Source organism: Acanthochromis polyacanthus, chromosome 19, assembly GCF_021347895.1.
Source record: "Acanthochromis polyacanthus isolate Apoly-LR-REF ecotype Palm Island chromosome 19, KAUST_Apoly_ChrSc, whole genome shotgun sequence".
NCBI lineage: Eukaryota > Metazoa > Chordata > Actinopteri > Pomacentridae > Acanthochromis > Acanthochromis polyacanthus.
This window is the reverse complement of record NC_067131.1, coordinates 17881151-17901242: the sequence shown is the minus strand read 5'-3', so window position 1 is coordinate 17901242 and position 20092 is coordinate 17881151. Positions and strand designations below refer to the sequence as shown.

At 42.0% G+C, this 20092-nt stretch overlaps 1 protein-coding gene across 1 annotated transcript in view; it reads left to right on the top strand.

Annotated features, from left to right (window-relative positions):
- mrtfba (myocardin related transcription factor Ba) overlaps nt 1–18885 on the top strand; it is a 29381-nt gene extending 10496 nt beyond the window's left edge. The window contains 15 exon segments of the mRNA XM_022208255.2: nt 5600–5665; nt 5874–5929; nt 6202–6277; nt 6561–6722; nt 6860–7035; nt 7174–7302; nt 7412–7659; nt 8266–8437; nt 9533–10436; nt 10439–10602; nt 11081–11188; nt 11290–11439; nt 11597–11731; nt 11905–11965; nt 13018–18885. Coding sequence (XP_022063947.2) covers nt 5600–5665; nt 5874–5929; nt 6202–6277; nt 6561–6722; nt 6860–7035; nt 7174–7302; nt 7412–7659; nt 8266–8437; nt 9533–10436; nt 10439–10602; nt 11081–11188; nt 11290–11439; nt 11597–11731; nt 11905–11965; nt 13018–13529 — 3119 coding nt within the window. The 3' untranslated portion in view covers nt 13530–18885.
- The last annotated feature ends 1207 nt before the right edge of the window (nt 18886–20092 follow it).

Sequence of the window (20092 nt, the reverse complement as noted above, 5' to 3'; positions counted from 1 at the left end):
GAGTACTCAAAGCGCTTATACAACAATTGCTTCCATTCACCCATACGCTCACACATTCTCACTCCGGTGGGGACGGAAGCATGGCTGCCAATCTGCACCTACGGCCCCTCCAACCACCACCAACATTCACACACCAGTGAAGAGCACTGGAGGCAAGGTGGGTTAAGTGTCTTGACCAAGGACATAACAGCACATGACTAGGCGAGAGCGGGAATCAAACCGCCGACCCTTCGATCATTGGACGACCCGCTCTACCACCACAGCCGCCCCACATCTTTTTAGTTCTTAATGTTACTTTCTGGTTTACTTTTTCTTGTGTACACATGTTGTACTAACATGCTGCTTGCAGTCTGTTCTCATTTCTCAATGACAACCATAAAGTAGTCAGTCAGGGCTACCAAATGCTAGCCAACAAGAAATCAAGAGACTTTTCTCATTGTTTTAACTGGTCAGTTGGTCGCTGGTGGAATAAACCTCTGGCGGCACTGTGTCAGCCCGAGGTGGGTTAATCAGATCACTTAGTGGATAATTGATCTGATTAATCACTTGGAGTTACTCTCATAAAAAACCTTCAATACACACGAATGCACTGAATCATCATGGTGCTGTCATAGTGCGTTAAAATACAGAAATGTCATCCTTATTTCTGCGTGCATTTATGGTGTATGACTAACACAGGATATCAACACATAAGAAGAAATCGACATATAAAACACAGTATAACCTGCTACATCACAGTGTGACAACAAAGCAAATAAGAGAAAAATTAGACATATGCTTACATTTTTGGACAATATCATAATAATATTAATTGAGGAGACCTATGGATGAAATTAAGGAAAACAGTTGGACTAAGACTCTCAAAAGATGCAGTCTATGCATGTAGGTTGCAAAAAATCAAAGTACCTTCACTGTATTTAAAGTTAATATAAATCAAACTGTATGTGTTAACATCTGCATCTTTACTTTTTGGAACGTCTCGAAACATCCAGCCATTAATGCCCACACACTGTTTATTACTGCACGTAAACAAGCACAAAAGCACACAGATTTGTTCAAATTGGGCCATAGATTTGAGCCCTTAGCTCCTAACTGTTCCACCAACTTTTCTTTGGCCCTGCATGAGGAAATTATTTTCATTCAAGCCAGGTTGCACGTTAGCTTCTCATCACCCTCACAGGATTGGTGTTGTTTTGGCAGCCACACGGGACTGCAATGACATTGATGGACGAGTTCACAATTACCAGGCTTTAGGAACGGGTTAGATCCAGCGCTGTGTTTGCCAGCTCCTAATCGTGCCTTAAATGGCATCGGGAGATCAGTCATTCAGTCCAGTTACTGTGGTATTGATCAAAATTCTCAACACGATCTAATTTGTCAGTTGAACAAATGCAGGGTGTTTAATCAGAGCTGTTCCAGACTGGATTATACATGCGTTTGGTTAATGCAGGATTTTGTGCTGTCGTGCGCGCCGTCTGCTGCTGTCTGCAGGAGAGCACAGTAAAACGGCTTGACGGTGGAAAATTTCTGTGGAATGTCAACAGTAGTAGCACCCACTCATCATCTTGGCTTTTGTCATTTCCCCTCCAGCGAGAACACACGCCTCATACTTTCCACCCTCAGAGCCATCCCCCAACACTTTGCCAGCCGCAAAGTCCCCTCTCCCATATTGGTTTTGATCACACAGGTGTTAATCTGTCTACCAGTATGACAGGTCTGAGTCTCAAGTTGTGTGGAACTCGGAGAATCTGGAGGGAGAAGTGGGGAGCTACAGTGCTGCTTTCAGCAGAGACTCAGGGCTGTTAAATTGTTTTGACAGAGATTAAGAATCTGGTCAGAAAGACGTAACCGAAAACCGAAATTAATGAGACTCCTCAATTTAACTGAACTTCACACTTGTAAAAGCAGTGAAGTGCTCCGTACAAACAAATCTCAAATGTTATCGTAGACTATGATGTCAGCCACAGATATTTACCATCAGGCTGCCACAAACATCTGTAGGTTTTTTAGGGTTCTAAATGGAAATTTTGCCTACAATTAACTCGAGAGTTTGTCTTTGTTTAGCAAAAAATAGGTGAATGAGCACTTTCTCTGCTGTACGGGAAGGCCATCTCAGCTGTACTGTTGTATTTGACTTATTTTTAGATTTCAGGCTTTACTCAGACTTTAAGAAAATAGAGCCGACTCACGGGTGGTTGCACACACACTGCCTGTTCCATCGATTCAGGTTTAGCGTTGGGCATTCTTTTGCAGTGCTAAAACTAGATGTTCCCAACACCGAATTCCCCAGTTAAGCAGAAATTAGTCTCAAAGTTTGGAGAACATTCAAAAAAGCAATTAAGCAATTTCCTGTTGGCAATCAATGAAGTATTTCTGATTTTGATTCTGAAGAAAAATGTCAAAATTGAGCACGCTTTAAGCCAACAATGTCAAAAACAATATTGTGTTTAAGAGCCATGTGAAACTGTTCCTCACATTCTTTAATACTTAATCATTTTTTAAAGACCACTGAATAGGAGGACATTGCTCATTTTCCTGCAAACTATGATAACAAATTGCAAAATAAAAGTTAAAAAAAAAACCTGTCTACTGCAATTTTGATTTTCTTGTCAGGTCTCTTTAGTGGCATTTTGGGACAGACTCATTGAATCTCTTTTGCTGAAAGTTTAAATTGGTTGAGATCATTGATGCTGCCTTCAGATTTATCCATTATATACTAAGCATGAGCTAGCTTAGAGCGTAGCTTTGCATTAAGACTGAGATGGGGTAATGGCTGACATGGGTTCACCAAAAAGACACTCTCTTTCATAGTAATTGAGAATTATGGGGTGCAGAGGAATGTTTCCCGGCTGGGTAGATTTTTGACTCCCCATTGATGGCCTGGTGTCTTTACAGTGACATTTTTGCTTCTTGGTTTTGGCACACATTAAACAAATAAGCTACAACATGTTAATTATTGAGCTCCAGAGGGTGTGGTGGGCAGATATTTGTACCGTTTTCTTACCTCCTGCATGGGGAGAACAACAGATAAATGGATTTCCAAACATTAAAGTCTATATGACTCACTGCAGGTGAAAAAGACTTATCTATTCGCAAGAATTTCTTCTCCTCAATGGTCTGTTTTGTGTGGTCCTTGTTTGCATAAACCGCTTTGGTGTCATCCCCATCTCTCTTCAGCCTGCGGAGGTCACAGGTCAGCTTGTGTTTGTCAGGCTGGGCAGCATTTCCCGGAGGAATTGAGGACAATGCGACTGCCTGGAAGTCTGTCTGAATCACCTTAAACATACAGTACATTCCTCCACTGCACGGCTTACTCGCACTATGTACAGACTGTAGTGAGGGTCTAAACTGTTGATTGCTTGCAGACAAGTATGGCTCTTTTTCCTACAAACCTCCAAACCCGCAGTCTGCCTGTGTTAATGGAACATATAAGATTCTGTAAATGTGTCACCACAGCTGAATGCAGAACTACAGTTGCAGTATTCCAAGAAATACGTGTGATGTGATAGTTTTATATAGCAGTTTTGTTTTACAACCAAGGTGAAGTAATCAGTGGAGAGCTGTTTTTTCTGTGATGACGGTGAATGAACAGCAAAGAGAAAATAAAGGCAAAAGATGTGAAGTTGGTGAGGCCAGCTATTTCCTGTTGAAACATGCTAGTTTGTATTTCTGCTCTAAATTTTGACGCATCCTTTCCTGTGAATGCAGAAGTGTCTGAACTTAGGGCTGGTATTTATTTAGTGGAAATCTACCCTTCCTCCTACTCAGTGTTATACTTCTCTTTGTTGCTGCTGACCCCCTACCAAGGTGCTATTAAAGCTATAAATCAGACATTTTGCTGCCACAAACTTATCTTTTCATTTCGAGAATCTAGTTGTTGTCATGTGATGTTGGGCAGTGCTGAGTCAGGTACTTGGTAGCAACAAGCAACCAGTGTAGCGCTCTACATCTGGGCGTGTTCTGTCAGGATCACCTACAGCCAGAAAATAACCCGTCCCAAACTGGCCGAGTGAGAGGGGAGGTAAGAGTAGAAGGGGAGTGGGGAGTAGTGGCTTTGTAATCTAAACATTAAAGTTGGGGAGGAATGAGGACAGGACTGTTTCTTTCATAAATGTGCTGAACCCTTTGGATTTTTATCATTTAGTTTGATCATATTAGTCTGGGGTTTAGAGAATTCAACTGCTGTCACCTTGGAATCGAATGGCTTGATCACTATTTTGGACAGTTCTGTAGTCCAGCAGTGTAAGGCTATGGCCTGTATGGAGGTAGAAACACTCAGCGCATGCAGCACGAGGTTCAGAGCAAGAGCAGGTGAGCTCTCTTTTCTTGTTATTGGAATAGTGATTGTTCAAATTAAGCAAGCTAATGCTGCTGCCAACTTGTCTTGTTATAAAATCTCTTTAAATGTCTTCCTTATTAATCATTCCTTTCCATGTGCTTTCTTTAGCATAGATTAAACAGATGTAATGAAATCCTGTACTCTGATGTGAGGGCCAGATGCCTCCTAGGTGAGGTGCTTCGGGCATATGTAGCTGGGAGGAGACCCCTGGCCATAAAACCCGTAAAACACTAGAAGCTTCTTGTCTGGCTTGGGAATGCACCAATGTCCTCAGGAGAGCTGAAGGAGATGAAAGAGGTGAAGGAGGTCTAGGGAGCTCTGCTGAGGCCACTGAATAAGCGATGGAAATCTCATATTTTTTGCATGGATGTCATTGTTTATCTTTTGTTTACTTTAGGATGGCCGAGCTTTGAATGTTGACACAACAGGCCGGTTAGCAGATGACGGAAGACATTTTTATTGCTGTTCATCACTCAGCTACTGTTAAACTGAACTTGTAATAGCAGATGTCAGGAGTGCAGCAACTAAAAGCATCCCATTAGAAAGTTTGTTACTGTTTAACATCTCCTCTGTAACAGCTTGAAGTGCCACAAGTGGAATACGTGGTCTAGGTTTACCTTGCTTAAAATGGATCTTTCCTGCACTTTCCTGTCATTTCTGAGCATTTAGTTTACAAAATATGTGTTCTATGCTTGACTAAATAAAACCCCAGTTGACAAAAATGGTTTTGAAAATTGACTTTAAATAATTTTTAACCCTTATTTTGTCCCTGATGATTTTCCTTTGCTATCTATCTAAAGCCTCTCAAGAGAGCATAAAAAATTCCTCTGTGCAGGAAAACCCCGTGGTATAGATGCACTCCTGTGTGTAACTACTGTTGTGAAAATGTGGTAAGTAAACCAAAAGAACCGGTCCATTCCTGACTTCAAATTGCTTCAGCCGCAAAGAAAATATTGAGTGTCAAACCTCTGCATAGCCCTCTTATAGACTGACGTTATCGTATGATGTCAAACTAATGGCCAAAGAACAGGATATGAGTTATACATCAGGAAAGGGAGAGATTCATATGTGGTTACCTCTAAAGTTTCTCATTTTCTTCCCTATTTTGTTTTCCCTTTTTTTAATTTTTATATACTACCTCATCTTTTGGCTTTCACACTTGCTTTTCCTTTCGGTTTTCTCTTCATTTCTCTACTTTGCATTACTAAATTTAATTCATTTTTTTTTTAATTTAAGCAACTCTTTCACTTATGCTTTCAGTGCTGCAGTTGAGGCTTCAGCAACGGCGAACCCGGGAGCAGCTGGTGGACCAGGGCATCATGCCACGTGAGTAATGACACTGCCAGCTGTCCGTCACCCACTGAAAGCCTGATGTGTTGTGGGTGGGTAAATGATAACAGAGTGGAATCCTGGTTCTTACTGATAGCTGAGATAATAAACATGTTTTTAATATCTTCAATCTGGGTGGAATCAGATGAATAAAGTTCTTCTTAGACTTGTTTTTGTGTGTTGATGAAAATGTTCTGTGTTGCAGCTCTGAAGAGCCCAGCAGCTTTCCATGGGCAGATTCGTAGCCTGGAGAGAGCCAGGGTAAGACATGCAGTTTGGAAATAAACTAAATTTGGACCTGTGAAGCAAAAGAAATGCAGTCCTGGACAGTCAAATTGCTTACTGCGACAGACATGAGCAGGATCGTGACCTCAGTACTGTTATAAAGTTCAAAATATGTTTTTGTAGCAGAATGATATTCATGTTTTTTTTACATGTCTTTCCAGCTATTTTCGAATCATTTGATGAAAGCACAACTTCTAGTTAATACTCACAGAATTTACTTATTTATCTGTTTGCATCTTCCTCTTTAGACAGAGAATTTCCTAAAGCACAAGATCCGCAGTCGTCCAGAGAGAGCAGAGCTGGTCAGGATGCACATCCTGCAAGGTACAGATAGTTCTTGGGCTCACAATGCATTCTCTTAATGCTTATTTAGTCCTTCCTTTTGACCTTTAAAGAATTTCAGGACAAAGGTCATCGTGGCACAAATTCAGTTTCCTCTCAAATGTTCAATAATTATTTAAGGAACATAGGATTTAAATTGACAGCAGGCCTGATGCTAGAAAACACAATTTCCCATCATTTCAAAGAAGATGACTATAAGGTGGCATTAGAGTGTCAAGATTTCTCATGATATGTGCTGAATATGTGATTTTTCATTTTTCTTCAGAAACTGGAGCGGAGCCCTCACTGCAGGCCACCCAGATGAAGCTGAAAAGGGCCCGACTGGCCGACAACCTCAATGAGAAGATCGCCCAGAGGCCAGGCCCGATGGAGCTGGTGGAGAAAAACATTTTGCCAGTGGATTCCAGCCTTAAACAGGCCATCATTGGTGAGAGACAGGAGAACAGTGATGAAAATGAAGGACTATCTATAAAATGATGATTGATTGATTGATTGACTATGCAAGGACTTGGATAAAGGTTATGTGTTCCTGGATAAAAATAAAAAACATGGATTGTCTCTCAGTAGGACAGGTGAATTATCCCAAGGTTTTGGATGAAGACAGTAGTGACGCCCTGTCTCCAGAGCAACCAGCCAGCCAGGAGTCTCAGAGCTCTGTCCCTTCACCAGGGGACACCAAAATGCCAGAGACACCTTCACCAGTCATGGCACCAGCACCACCACCCAGTACCATTCTGCAGGTCAGACAGGTGGCCAGTACAACCCATGAACTATGTTTTCATGCTTCAACAGGGTTTTGTAGCTTTGTTACGGTGATATTGGACTCATGCCAGTGTTTGGTTTGCAGTTCTCAGTGTCTTTTTGTTATACGTCTTCAGGCTATCCCAACAACAGACTTCATGAAAGTTCTCTCCACCAATGAGCTGCCTGCCAGCCGCCCAGCTGTCACTCCTCTTCAGCCAGTCACTACAGTTGCTCCCCCAAAACCAGGCCCAATGCTGGTTAAAGTAAATGCCACACTTTTGTCCTACTCTAATTTTAATGTCCCCCCTGCTTCTTTATTCTGTCACACAGAACGTATGTGAAGAATTTTTCCATGTTTCCCCCCAACAACAGCAAAGCCAGCAGAAAGCTGCGTCAGAGAAGAGTCGCAGTAAGAAGGGCAAAGAGCCAAAGCCGAGGGTGAAAAAGCTCAAATACCACCAGTATGTTCCACCAGACCAGAAGCAGGAGGCCAGTGAGGCGCCCATGGACTCGTCGTATGCCCGACTGCTGCAGCAACAGCAGCTGTTCCTGCAGCTGCAGATCCTCAGCCAGCAACAGCAACACTACAACTACCAGACTATATTACCAGCACCTCTCAAGTATGTGTACAGAACATTCAAACAATGACTCCCACCTTCTGTTAAATATTTATCAGATGTGAGGTATTGTTTTATTTCTACCTACAGTACATCCCAGTCTTTTATGGTTTTATTTTTCTATTCAGGCCTTCACCACCATTGTATTAAGTTTGGGGGAAAAAAAGAGATCCCTCTAAATTGGTTTGTCTTGCTTCCATCTGAAATGCCTGAAACCAAGCCAAATATTTTTGTTTTAAACAGTTCAGAGGGCTCTTTTCCAATAACAACCTGTTGTCTAATCATATAAATAACGAACAGGATGTTGTTTCATCAAGTGCTGTTTTCGTAAATGTCCTCACGGAGCGGATGACCAAGCCGCCTTTTGAACTGAGTGTACTGTGGTTGGTTAACTGGCTTTGTTAGCGAGGAAAGAGGCACAGGATGGATTATCAGTTCATATTGAGAACAGATTTCCTCTCTCTTTCCTCTCTCTCTCTACAATTATCTCTCTTTCTCCCATCTTCTCTTTCTCTTGTTCTGTTTCGTATTCATGTGATGCAGAAATGGTGGAAATGATTTCCTCAAATAACAATGACCTCAACTCTCTTTGTGTCTTTCTTGTTGCAGACCTGTGGCAGAGGGTCAGAGCAACAGCGCCGGCACACTGCCAACTTCCATTGTGGTGTCTTTGCCCACTGCACCTCCACCTCCCCCGCTGCCTTCAGCTCCGGCTCGGCCAAACAACTCGCTATCCAACCGCAAGCCAGGTGTCTTGCCTGCCAACCTGGAAGAGATGAAGGTATTTGGAAATCCGTTTGTACCAGAAAACCCTTCACCTTTGAGCTTGGAAAAACAATCCCTTGCATTTAAAAAAACTCACTGTTTAAACCCCCCTCAAGTGAAAATCAAGTTGTTTTTTTTTACCTTTTTCACACATGCATACAGTGTTTTTATATGCTGGAAGTAGGGCTGGACCCGAATATCCGAATATTCGTTCGCTACGGCACTATCCGGATATTAATTTTGGTATCCGAATATTCGCTACCCCACTGGTGGTATTTAAACAAATCAAATTCAGTTCCAAATTATTAAAAAACAACTGATAAAAATAGAATGTTAAAAATAAAGCGATTCAGAGACTAAAGCACACAAAGAAAATCAAAATAAATAAATAAGGCATGGGTAATAAAGATAATATAAGATACTCTGAACAATTAAAAAAAAGTAGAAAATACAATGATTTTAGCAAAATAAATGTTTTAAAAATTTATTCACGATGACAAAAAATAAGTGTAAATCCCATAACCATGCAAGTATTGCAGTGAATAAAAGCCGGGCTGAATACATGGGTTTTTAAGTTTCTGTTTAACGATATCTTTTCAGCTTCTCTCACATCATCTGGAAATCTGTTCCAGCAGCTTGAAGCGTGAAGGCTGAAAGCAGCATCACTAAATGTTTTTGTTCTGCTTTGTGGAGCAGCTAAAAGAGAAGAACTGGAGAGTTCTTCCTGTTACTAACAGTGTCTCTGTCAGGTCATCCAGTGCAGGGCCTTGTAGTGCTTTATTAACTAATAACAGGATTTTAAAATCGATAGAGGTAACCAATGAAAAGACTTTAATGTGTTAATCAGGGGGCTTGTGAAAGCAGATTTTTTTTCCTTTGATCAGAGCCAGGCTAGCTGTTCCCCTTTTTTCTAATCTATACTCTCAGCTATTCATCTGCTGCCTTTGAAAGATTAAGAGTGATATTAATCTTTTTGTCCTTTTCTTGGCATTCAAGTGAGGATATGTCCGAAAACTGGGAAATTGTGAATTATTCACATAAAACCCACTGCATCCCTCTTTTAGCAAGAGTTTAAAATGCTGCTGACATGGTTCTATGTATGTCTTTATAGGTGGCAGAGCTAAAACTGGAGCTCAAGCTGCGTGGCCTCCCTGTGTCAGGAACAAAGACTGATCTGATAGAAAGACTGAAGCCTTTCCAAGACAATCCCAGCACCACTGCTCCTACCACCATTTCTGCTCCTGCCACTACCGCCTTCTCCGCCATCCCCATGGAGGTCACCACAACTACCACCCCTGCCATAGTACTTCCAGTCCAGCAGGTAACTCCAGAGAATATAAGCACCACGCCGCCGGTCTCACCCCTTCCCCCTGAGCCCTCCATCCTCCAGCAGGATGTAAGTATGCCCGAGGCTCCATCTGAAATCCACATGGTGAGCTCCGGTTCAGTAGTCCCACAGTCCTCACCTCTTCCAACTTTTCGCGTCCCAGAGGAAAAGGACAGGAGGCTCCATGAGAAGGAGCGGCAGATAGAAGAGTTGATGAGGAAGCTGGAGCAGGAGCAGAAGTTGGTGGAGGAGCTGAAGTTCCAGTTAGAGGCAGAGAAGAGAGGTCAGGGTGGCAACGCTGCCGACTCTGTCTCTCTACCTCCTCAACTCACATCTGTACCTGCCATGAACTCTATTCCTGCTGTCCTCAACTCAAATGTAGTAAAGATGGAGGGTACCGTCCTGTCAAACTGTTCGTCCACCACCGCTGCCATCCCAAACTCAATCCTCACAGCCCCCTTGCCAACAGTGGTGAAGTTGGAGGATGTGACTGTTTCTTCTGGCAAACCACTGCAGCTTCAGACCCAAACCCAGCTCATCACCCAGATCCAGCCCCAAGCCCAGCCCCAAGTCACCACCAGCCCTCAGCTCATGCCCCAGCCCCAGAAAAGTCCCAAACTGCAGTCCAAGCCTCAGTCGCAACCTGCACCCCCCAGCCTTCAGCAGTTCTTCATCAGCCACCCAGGGGGATGTCCCAGGTGCTGGGTCAGCCTCAGACCCTGTTAACTGCATCTGGGCAACCTCAGACTCTGCTGACCACGACCGGCCAGGCTGGAACTCAGATCCTCCTCCCTGTGTCACTTCCCAACAACGCTACTACAATCCAGCTGCCAAGCACCACTGTCAGCCTGCAGGTATGAGAGTGAGCAGAGTGGCAGAACGTAATGTTTGGTGTCTAACTGTAAGAGTATGTTCACCTGCTTTTATGGGCTTTAGGGCAAGTATTACCAAATTCATCTTAGCATTCCTAAGTGCTTTGGTAGAAAGAGAGTAGATTTCTCTTTTTGGTTCTTCGAGACACCCCTCATCCAAGAGCTTTCCTTATTTCTGTCTGACAGATGTGAAGTACAGGTGTTGTTTCATGCTAGTGAATCACATAGTTCACAGCCTGTTAACAACCCAGTACTCACTTGACTGAAAATGTGGGTGTTTGTGAAACTGCCTGACTTCTGCTGACACATTTAAGATCACCTGGGTGACTGAGAATCTGCACAGACAGATTTATCTTAGGTTTAATGACAAGACCAACCACAGTAGAAAACTTAATGTGAAGACATGAGGTTGTGCTGGAAAATTATTGTTCTATAAACTCTCATTTTTTCACCATCCCAGCCTGTTCTACAGGCCACAGTCTCAAATCCAGGCCTGGTCCAGGCTCCAGTTCCTCAGCTGCAAACCACTAAGATGGAGATGGCACCCAGCCAGCAGCCGTTGCTACAGGTCAGTCTCTCACTTAACTAGTTGTATTTTGGTGAACAGTTTTGCTCTAAAGCGGCACACAAGAGCTACAAAGACGTGCGTTTACTCTGTTGTCTTTACAGACTTTGCCTATGTGCAATAACACTACTGGTTTGGAGAACCACAACAGGCCTGAGTTGAATCCCCAGTGTTTCCTGAGGAGCTCCCCAGAAAACAGAGTCTCTCCACGGACTTCACCCAATCGCCACATCTCTAATGGACCCCTAAATAAGGTATCAGTAATAAGTTACTATTGTAGAGGAGAAGCTTTTTATACTGGATGTCTGTTGAGATGATTTACTACAGTGTTTTACCAAATCCCTTAACATAAGTTAACATTTCATGTTTCAGTTTGGTTGGTAATTCTCTCTCTGTCTCTCATCCTCCCAGGCTCCTTCTCCTCAGCCCACCTTCATACTGCAGCCCACCTCCCTGGTTGCTCAGCCTCCCAAGACAAGAGAGCCTCCACGCTATGAGGAGGCCATCAAACAGAGCCGTAACATGCACATCAACAACGTTTCACAGGTTCGAGTCACCAGAGTCACAGCTGAAATACCACGATGCACCATTCAAACCAGGCTCTGCATTCATCCAGGATATTTCAGATGCTGTGTCCTTCAGTTTTTCAGCCTTGGGGAATTGTTTTGCTTTTGGTGAATAAGTCTCAAGCCTCTTAAATTCTGTTAATGTCTTTTCAGGTTCCCTTGGCAACCAGTCAGCAAATGGATGACTTGTTCGACATCCTCATAGAGAGTGGAGGTAAGCTTTTGTTGAGTGACAACATGAGGAAGTTTTAGACATTCTACTGAGGATGCTGCTGTGTAGGCAGAAGCGTTTTTCAGATTGACGACATAAATTTTACAGAGGGTGCGACGAAACATTCATGCAGCAATATGCTGTATCGCATTTTCCTGCGATACGTTATTGATCTGCTAACCTGCAGTGAAGAAGAAGAAATTCACAGCAGGGGAAGCAAACCAGCAATGAATAAGGATGATAATACTTGCACATACTGACACCACAATGCAGTCAGTGAGTACATAGCTCCTGCTTTTTGTCTTTTTGCGAGTTACACAGATATTTTGATACACTGTAAATTGTCTTGCAGAATCCCTGTGTCATGACAACCCTTTGATGCATAACATGGGTCAAAGAACACCTATATTCCATTTGATGTGGGTCACTTTTGACCCATGTTGTGAATCAAATCGCATCATGATAGTATTGTCAGTCATTCTGTGATTCTAATTAACAGATTTTGACCTAATAGTGATTGATATCTCTATTAGATATTCTTGTTTTGTTGACCTGCATGACAGAAGCTCCTTCTCAGTCACATCAGAAGATAGAACACAAATTTAACCTCAACTGCATTGGCCAGGGAATGTGTGGAAAGATTGTAGAGTACCTCATATAACTTGAGTTACCACTTCTTGCAGTTTGGGTTATTGAATGCTAGTTAGTACATTATCAAAGAGGTTAAAAGTGTTGAGTAAGTGGATGCAGTAGAAAATGTTTATTAGTAAAAGTACCAGTATCCCCTTTGATGTTATTATCAGTGTTTAATGAAATCTGTTTTGCTCAGTTTGTGTCAGTGAAGTCATTTGAAACATGAATCTATTGGTGTTGTTGAGGGGATTTAGAGATTTGGGAGGTGCCAACTGTAGAAAACTTCCCTTAAATACCAGTTTTTCAGTTTCAGGGTTCTGCTGTAAGACAACTGAGTTCTACGCAAGTTAAAAGTGTCCTCATTGGTTGATGTTTAATCTTAACCCATGTTTTTCGTCCATGTTCTGTGCACCCTCCTCCAGAAATCACTCCATTTATCCAGCAGGACCCTCCAGTGCCTCTCACTAAGACCCTCCCAGTCACAGCCAACATCACCACTCTTCCCGTCAGCACCGTTCTGTCCAGACCACCCCCACAGATCCAGGTGGCTCCCCCTCCCATCCTGAGCTCCATCATCAACCCCACCTTGCCCAGTCTGTCCTCTCTGGCTACAGACAATCAGCTGGAGGCCTTCCTGGAGGGGACTCTGGCTGAAACTTCGCCGGCATCAGACCCGCGCACGCAGGGCCTGATGGAGGAGCTGCAGGCCCAGTTAATGGACCAGCAGCCCTACTCGCCCATGGACACATCAGACCTGTCTTTCTGTGACTCCTCGCCTCCATCCTCGCTCAACATGGGCCTGTCTGACCCGGCTCTGGACAACATGGAGTGGCTGGACCTCACCATGCCTCCGGGTCCTGCCGGGGCGCTCACACCGCTGGGGATCCCGACGGACTTCCTGGATACGCATGACCTGCAACTGCACTGGGACTGACGGAGGGCTGGGTAAGAAAGATGGAGGAGAGTTTGCAGTGCAGCTGAGCCAGGCGAGAGAGGCGGATGGATGAAGAGGAAAAGGAAGGGACGGACAGCTGCAAAGAGGTTGGGTTACCACATTTTAAATATAAGAAGAGAGAACATGGCACTCTTATCAGTGCATCCATACCATCTGTAATATTCCCACTAGTCTCCAGGAGGAGATGCTGTACAGGCTGATCTACGAGGAACTACAAGTAGGAGTTTGCACAGCTTGAAGAGAGCCTGTTATAGGCAGGAAAACGTCCGCACTAAGGTGATCCTGGTCACTCATAGTTTTTGTGATAAAGGGATTTTAGACAGCGTTGACTTTTTTTTGGTGTCTGATGTCATGATTTTAAGGGTCATTTACAGAGCCAAGGAGACAGAGCCAAATTCAGACTGGTAGAACAGACTGTTTGTAAATACAGTTCAAGCCACACTAATGAATGAAATCGTGTCCATTTTATCGTCTAAGAGCAGTAGCTAAATGTGTAAAAGGATTTCTGGAGGTGGTCTGATGAGAAGGCCTTTGTTCCACTGAAGCATACTGTGCCGAATGAGGTTGCAGAAGCTGGTGGCTACAACAGAACTTGGTCTAAATGATGTTTCAGACTACAGAAAGCTGTAATTAACAATTGAAAGGAGATTCGATTCTCAACAAAGAGGTGTTTGAGGCCTGCCCTGGGATTATCGGTGCTGTACTGACCACCTGGGACCGCTTAGGCTAAACCAGTCTAAGTGCTTTGAGACGTTACCTCGGCCTGTCTGAGGCGCTGGACAGTCGTGTCCATCTGCTCCTTCTTGATCCGAAGCCAGACGTCCTCAGTAAGGCAGTCGGTCACCAAGCCAAGATGTAAAGAGATTCCTAGATGAGAGCAGGTCAAGCCTCTGTTCACACTGGTTCCACTTAACTGTGGATGACATGTTTGCTGACTAATCTGATGTGATTGTATCAGATGTGACTGTTTTCTTCTGACCTATCATGACCCCCGCCGGTCAAGCTGAACAACCAATGACTAAAAAAAAGATTCGACGAGAGGAGGGAGCTCCTCCATCAATGTGAGAGCTATGCACTAAAGAGGCTGAGAGGTCAGACGGTTCGCCTCATCCACCTCAGAACAAGGAAATGTGAACACTGCATATCTAAAGTGATCGGCGTACGGATCACGTTGCCACCTCTGGAGATACCGCAGCTTTCCAAGTCTCTTATTTTGAATGTACTTTTAAAAAAATATCTAAAAAAATAGGACTTAAAAAAAGTTGGCAGCTTTTTTTTCCTCTGATGATGAACTGACATACAACAGCAGAAAGGGAACAAGTATCAGTTTATGCAGACGCCTCTCCATAGCAGGTGTGCTGTGAGTTATATCAAGGAATAAAGATGTCTTTGACGAGCTTTATATCTAGCTGTCCTACAATATCCCTGCACTTTGTCTCTCTGTGTGTGTGAGTGTGTGTGTGTCAGGATGGGAAATAACTGCATCACTAGCCTACAAGCATGCTAGTTAAAAATTGCCTGCAGCTGATGAGCTAGTTTGCTTTGCTAGTCCTTTATCAAGCAACCGACAGCCCGTTGGAGGAATCAGAATACTCTAAAGCAATGTCTGGCTGGTGAAATAGCCAAACATCTGATGCATCAGCTACTGCAGCCTGTAGACAACGTTAGATTCCTGACCGTGTGTGAGAAGCAAGCATGTTGTGTGCGTGCGTGGACTTGTCTTCCCGTCTCTTGCATGTACATCTGTGTCTCTGTGTGCATGATTGTATTCACGTTTAATCTCTGGCTGTTTCAAGCTCTTTCTCAGCTTTTGCCATGAAGTTGTCTGAAGAAATTTGCTGATATCAAATCTAACCATTTGCTAACCACTCGGCTTGTTCCAAATTTGGCTCCTTAAAAGGCCTCTGACTGTTTTTCTGTTTGAACGTGTCGTGTTGTTTGGTTGGTGTCCTGCAGTCGGAAACACACAGACACTTTTAAGGCTTGAGGAGCTGGTAAAGATCGCTTTTTGTTTTAACTTCGTTTTTAATTGATCGCCTCATATTCCACTCACTGTTTCTGTTCACACCTGAATATTGAGTTACTGATTTAGCATCTCAGTCTATATATTCTTTGGGGACTGATGCAGTTTAACTGTATGGCACTTTGAAATAAACCTTTTGTCTTTTTTTTTTTTTAAATCGGTCAGTGAAACCTCGTTTACGTTTTAATTTTAATTTTTAACCACTCTATCCTGTCATTACATCCATGGGCAGTAGAGGGCGGCGCTGCTCTTGTCTCTTTACGGCACATTTTCAACTGCAACTTCAGGGTCATTTCAAACAGCAAAAAAACCTGAAACGAGGCTGACTTTTTGTTTTGCGTCTTAAAGAACCGTATTTTCTTGCCTGCATGATGCTGACTCGCTGTCAGCGATAATGCAGAGACCTGAGCACACTGATTGAGAGCCCTTTACAGTGTCTTGTCAGAGCTGCTGCAGTTAAACATTTATCATCTGACCAGGCCGAGACACACGGATGTGCTCAATCCAAAATGTCTGACCACCTCTAAGAGTTAACGCCAAATACTGTCCGCACACACTTTCTTCTGGGCTTCTAGTGTTGTATTTTGTTTCAGGTGCTTTCTACGAGCCTGTGTTAAAGGTGGAGTAAGACAATCTCGAGAGAGTTTGTTGATCCAAAACACAACAGCGTAAAAACTAGAGAGAGTTGCAAAAAAAGCTCCTTTCCCTGAGTTCGGGTGTCTTGGTCCGTGTCTGTAAGCAAAGAAGCAGAGCATGGTGGTGCAGAAACAGACTTTTTGCTCACCGTTTCGAAAATTCAGTTTCTTTATGTAACTTGCGCAGTTTTTTTCTTACTTATAAATAGGATTGATGTTGTAAGACAGGCAATGACAAATGTGCAAAAAAGACAGAAAACTGGATGAAAACTTGTCTGAAAGTAAATAAAATAATACAAAATAATAAAAAAAACAAGCAGAAAAAAGGATAACTTGTAAGGTTAATTTCTAACATAAATATAGATGTAAAGCTAGAATATTAACCCTCCTGTTGTCCTTATTTACAGGCACCAAAACATATTGCTCCCTTGTCTGAAAGAAATCCAAAAATTCAGCAAAAAAAAAAATCCCAAAGTTTCTGAAAATTTGCAAAACTTTCAGGAAGAAAATTCCAGTAATTCCTTCAAAGTTTCCCTTAAAAGTTTGGTTTTTAAAAAATCCCCCAAATTTGGCTAGAAAATTCTTGTAAATATTTTCAAAAAATTAGTAAATATCTTCAAAAAAATCCTAAAAATATCTAAAGTGATTCCATATATATCAGTAAAACTTTTAATATTTTCTTTAAGAACATTCACATCAAAAATGAACCAAAATCCATGTGTTCTTAAAGAAACATTTTTAACATTTCTTTTTTTGTACCAAAAAAATGTTCAAAGATTTCCCAAAAATGTTGAAAATGTGGACATCAGAAGCTTCACTGTGAACATTCCCCCCACCCCCACCCCCACATTTTCAAACTTTAAATCGGGTCAGTTTTGACCGACACGACGACACGAGGGTGAACACCACTAAGAGCACGTCTTTAGTATGGAACTTTTTTTGCCTTTGGCATTTACAGTCAAGCCTGAAATCATTCATACCCCTAACAAATTTTCACTTAAAATTACTTTTAAACGTAAATAAAAGCTGAAAAATTATTTTTTCCAAAATGACGCCTCTTGTACATCATCTTATCTTTTGAGAAACACCTGTGTCATTCCCAATCCAAAATAATAATAAAAAATTTGCTGATTGAATAAAAGTAACTTCAAGTCAAAATTTGCTAGAAGTATGAATAAGTTCAGGCATGACTGTAGTACCTGCCTATACTGAGTCCCAGTTGATATATTTTATTGTAGTTTAATAGTCTACAGAATTCACTGTCGTTTAGAAAATGTGACAAAATATGGACTTTATAGGGTTGTCCTGTACACAAGCACAAACTCCCTGTTGGTGGTTGGCTGAAATAGATTTGTATAAATCTGGAAGAGCCACTTTGTTTGTGTCCTCATTTACAGAAGCAAAGCTGTGTTCAAACGTATTTTTTAAGCGTTACGCAGAGCAGACAGCCAGGGTGGACATTTATCCACAGTTTGACATGAGGTGTGTTTGGGTAGAAAGTCTTTCTCCACCTTTAAGTTCCTGGTCTCCTCTGGTTTGTCTACTTTTGTCGCATCGAGGTGTTTGGACCTCAAACTACCTGCTTGCATGTCTGGTTGTATTTCTTCGATTCCACTTTGCAACGTGCTGTGCTAGACCAACAGGAAGTTCATGTATCTTAGACGACAAGTTTGTCTTTTTCTTCTTCGGCATGTCAGCTTTAGAGCTGTCATATTTGTTTTTTGTTTGCCAAAAAAGGCAGTGGAACATGTTATTGAATTTTTATTAATTTTGTGACATTTTTTTAAACAAAATATTTATCTCTTTTTTTTTAGGATTATGAGTAAAATTTAATCTTTTTTTCATGCTTATGTTAAATCTGTAAAAGAAGACTTTGTGTGTATATTTTTGGTTTGCAGAGGTTTTTTTTTTTTGTTCATTTTATATTTCATATCAGACGTACACAAATCTCATGGCTGCAGTAAATCTCCACATGTCTGTGATTTACGCTCGATGTGACGCCACTCACCGCTCGCCATTGTTGGCTGCTGACCGGCCAGACAAGGACAGCTAAAAGCAATAATGGCTGCTCTCCCCGTGATGTACTGCACTGTATGTCAGATCCTGCCTTGATTTTATTAACATGAGAGCCTTTGCTCCAGAGTAACAGAGTTTAAAAGCACGGCATATCCGAGTGTTTCAGCGGGGGGTTTGTTGAATAACCCTCTTATGTGTGGTAGATTTGTGGAAGCACCATCAGTCTGAGGAACTCCACAGGTTCTTTTCGCTGTCGACTTCTTGTAGCGCGACAGCTGCTGGCTCAGGCTTCCTGCCATTGATTTCAGCTCCTCCTCATTCACCTGCGCCGCTTATCATCACGTGAGCGTTTTTTGGTGTTTTTTTTTCTGAGCGAGAGATCGAAGCTCTCGGGTCTCCGCCGTCATCAGCTGATTTTACAGCGAAGGATTTGCGTTGTTCATCGTAGCCGAGTCTCCTCTCTGTCTCCGCCACCCACGCCATGCCTCTTGTTTGTAATGCCATATGTTTTGCACATTGTGTACATATTTATATAGATGTAATGCATATTTTTATACATGTGTAACATCCATTGGGCTCTCTATTTTGTAAATACTCAAAAAGATGTATATAAGTACTGTATGCTTTTATGTGTCAATAAAATTTGGTGTACTGTGAATAAGCCTCCGCAGATGGAATTCATTTCAACGTTTCAAACAACTGATGAGAAACAGAACCAGAAGAATGAAGGAAACTACAGTTTGCCCTCCTGTTTTGTTGCAGGTCAAACTGATCCATTTTAAAGTGACAGTGTAAAAAAAAAAAAGTTAAAAGTATTTTTCAGTATGAAACATCTTCTGCTTGGCTTAATAAGTGTAAAATGGTTAATTTCACATATTTGCAAACCCAGCCTGAACAAAAGACATGCTTAGTGTTCATTTATCAACATCACTTTATTTAAAGAAAAAAATTCAGAAAGTAAAATAAAATTTTAAGATGAAACAATGTCATGTTAAACTATTTTATTTTATATGTACACCTTTCCAATGTACATTTAAAAAGGTTTTAACGTGAATTTTCTTCATTAAACCATGATTTGTGACGGGTAAAGAACACCATTGCACTAAATACTGATTGAAATGGTTTGTAGTGAAGTTAACAATGAGGTATAAACAATGTTTATTGGGATATTTTGGTTTCTGCTGTTTTTGAGTAGTTAAACAAGCCCCGGGTCAAACTGACTCAAGAGTCAAAACAGGAGACTTAAATTGTGTTGTGGCTGGTGTGTGTGTTTGGATATTTGCATATATTCTGAGAAAATAAATCCTCATGAATATATTTTCCTAACACCATGGAAACAAAAAGGAAGCCAGATTGTTGATGTAATGTTTGCAGAATAACGGCCTTTGTCCCGATACCATGTACACAGTAATTAATTTTATTGTTGCGCAAGTGCAACTTCTTCAGTGTGTTTACTCTAGTGGTGTGCTCAGGTTCAATTTATTTACCTTTCATGCTCACTTCCAGGCACGTGAAAGGGGGGGGGGGGGGGGGGGGGCGAGGGGGCTGAAGCACCTGCCTCTTTTGCCCCTTGATGCCCAAAGTACCCTTTTGTCAAAGTTTTTTTTTTTTAAATTTTATTAAAATATTTGTTAGTGTCTGTGTATCTAAAAAATGTATTTGAGGCCCAAAATAATAAATAAATAAAACAAAAATAGAAATAATAATTCAGATCTACCCTCGGCCGGTCACATGATAGCTCCACGAATAATAAAGGGCAGATTATGAATCTGCACCATGGAGCAAATCCGTGGCTATGCAGTATGTGTCTAGCCTAGTCGCACTACACAACCCACGGCAACGAATTTAATTCTCTGCCAGGGTGGGTC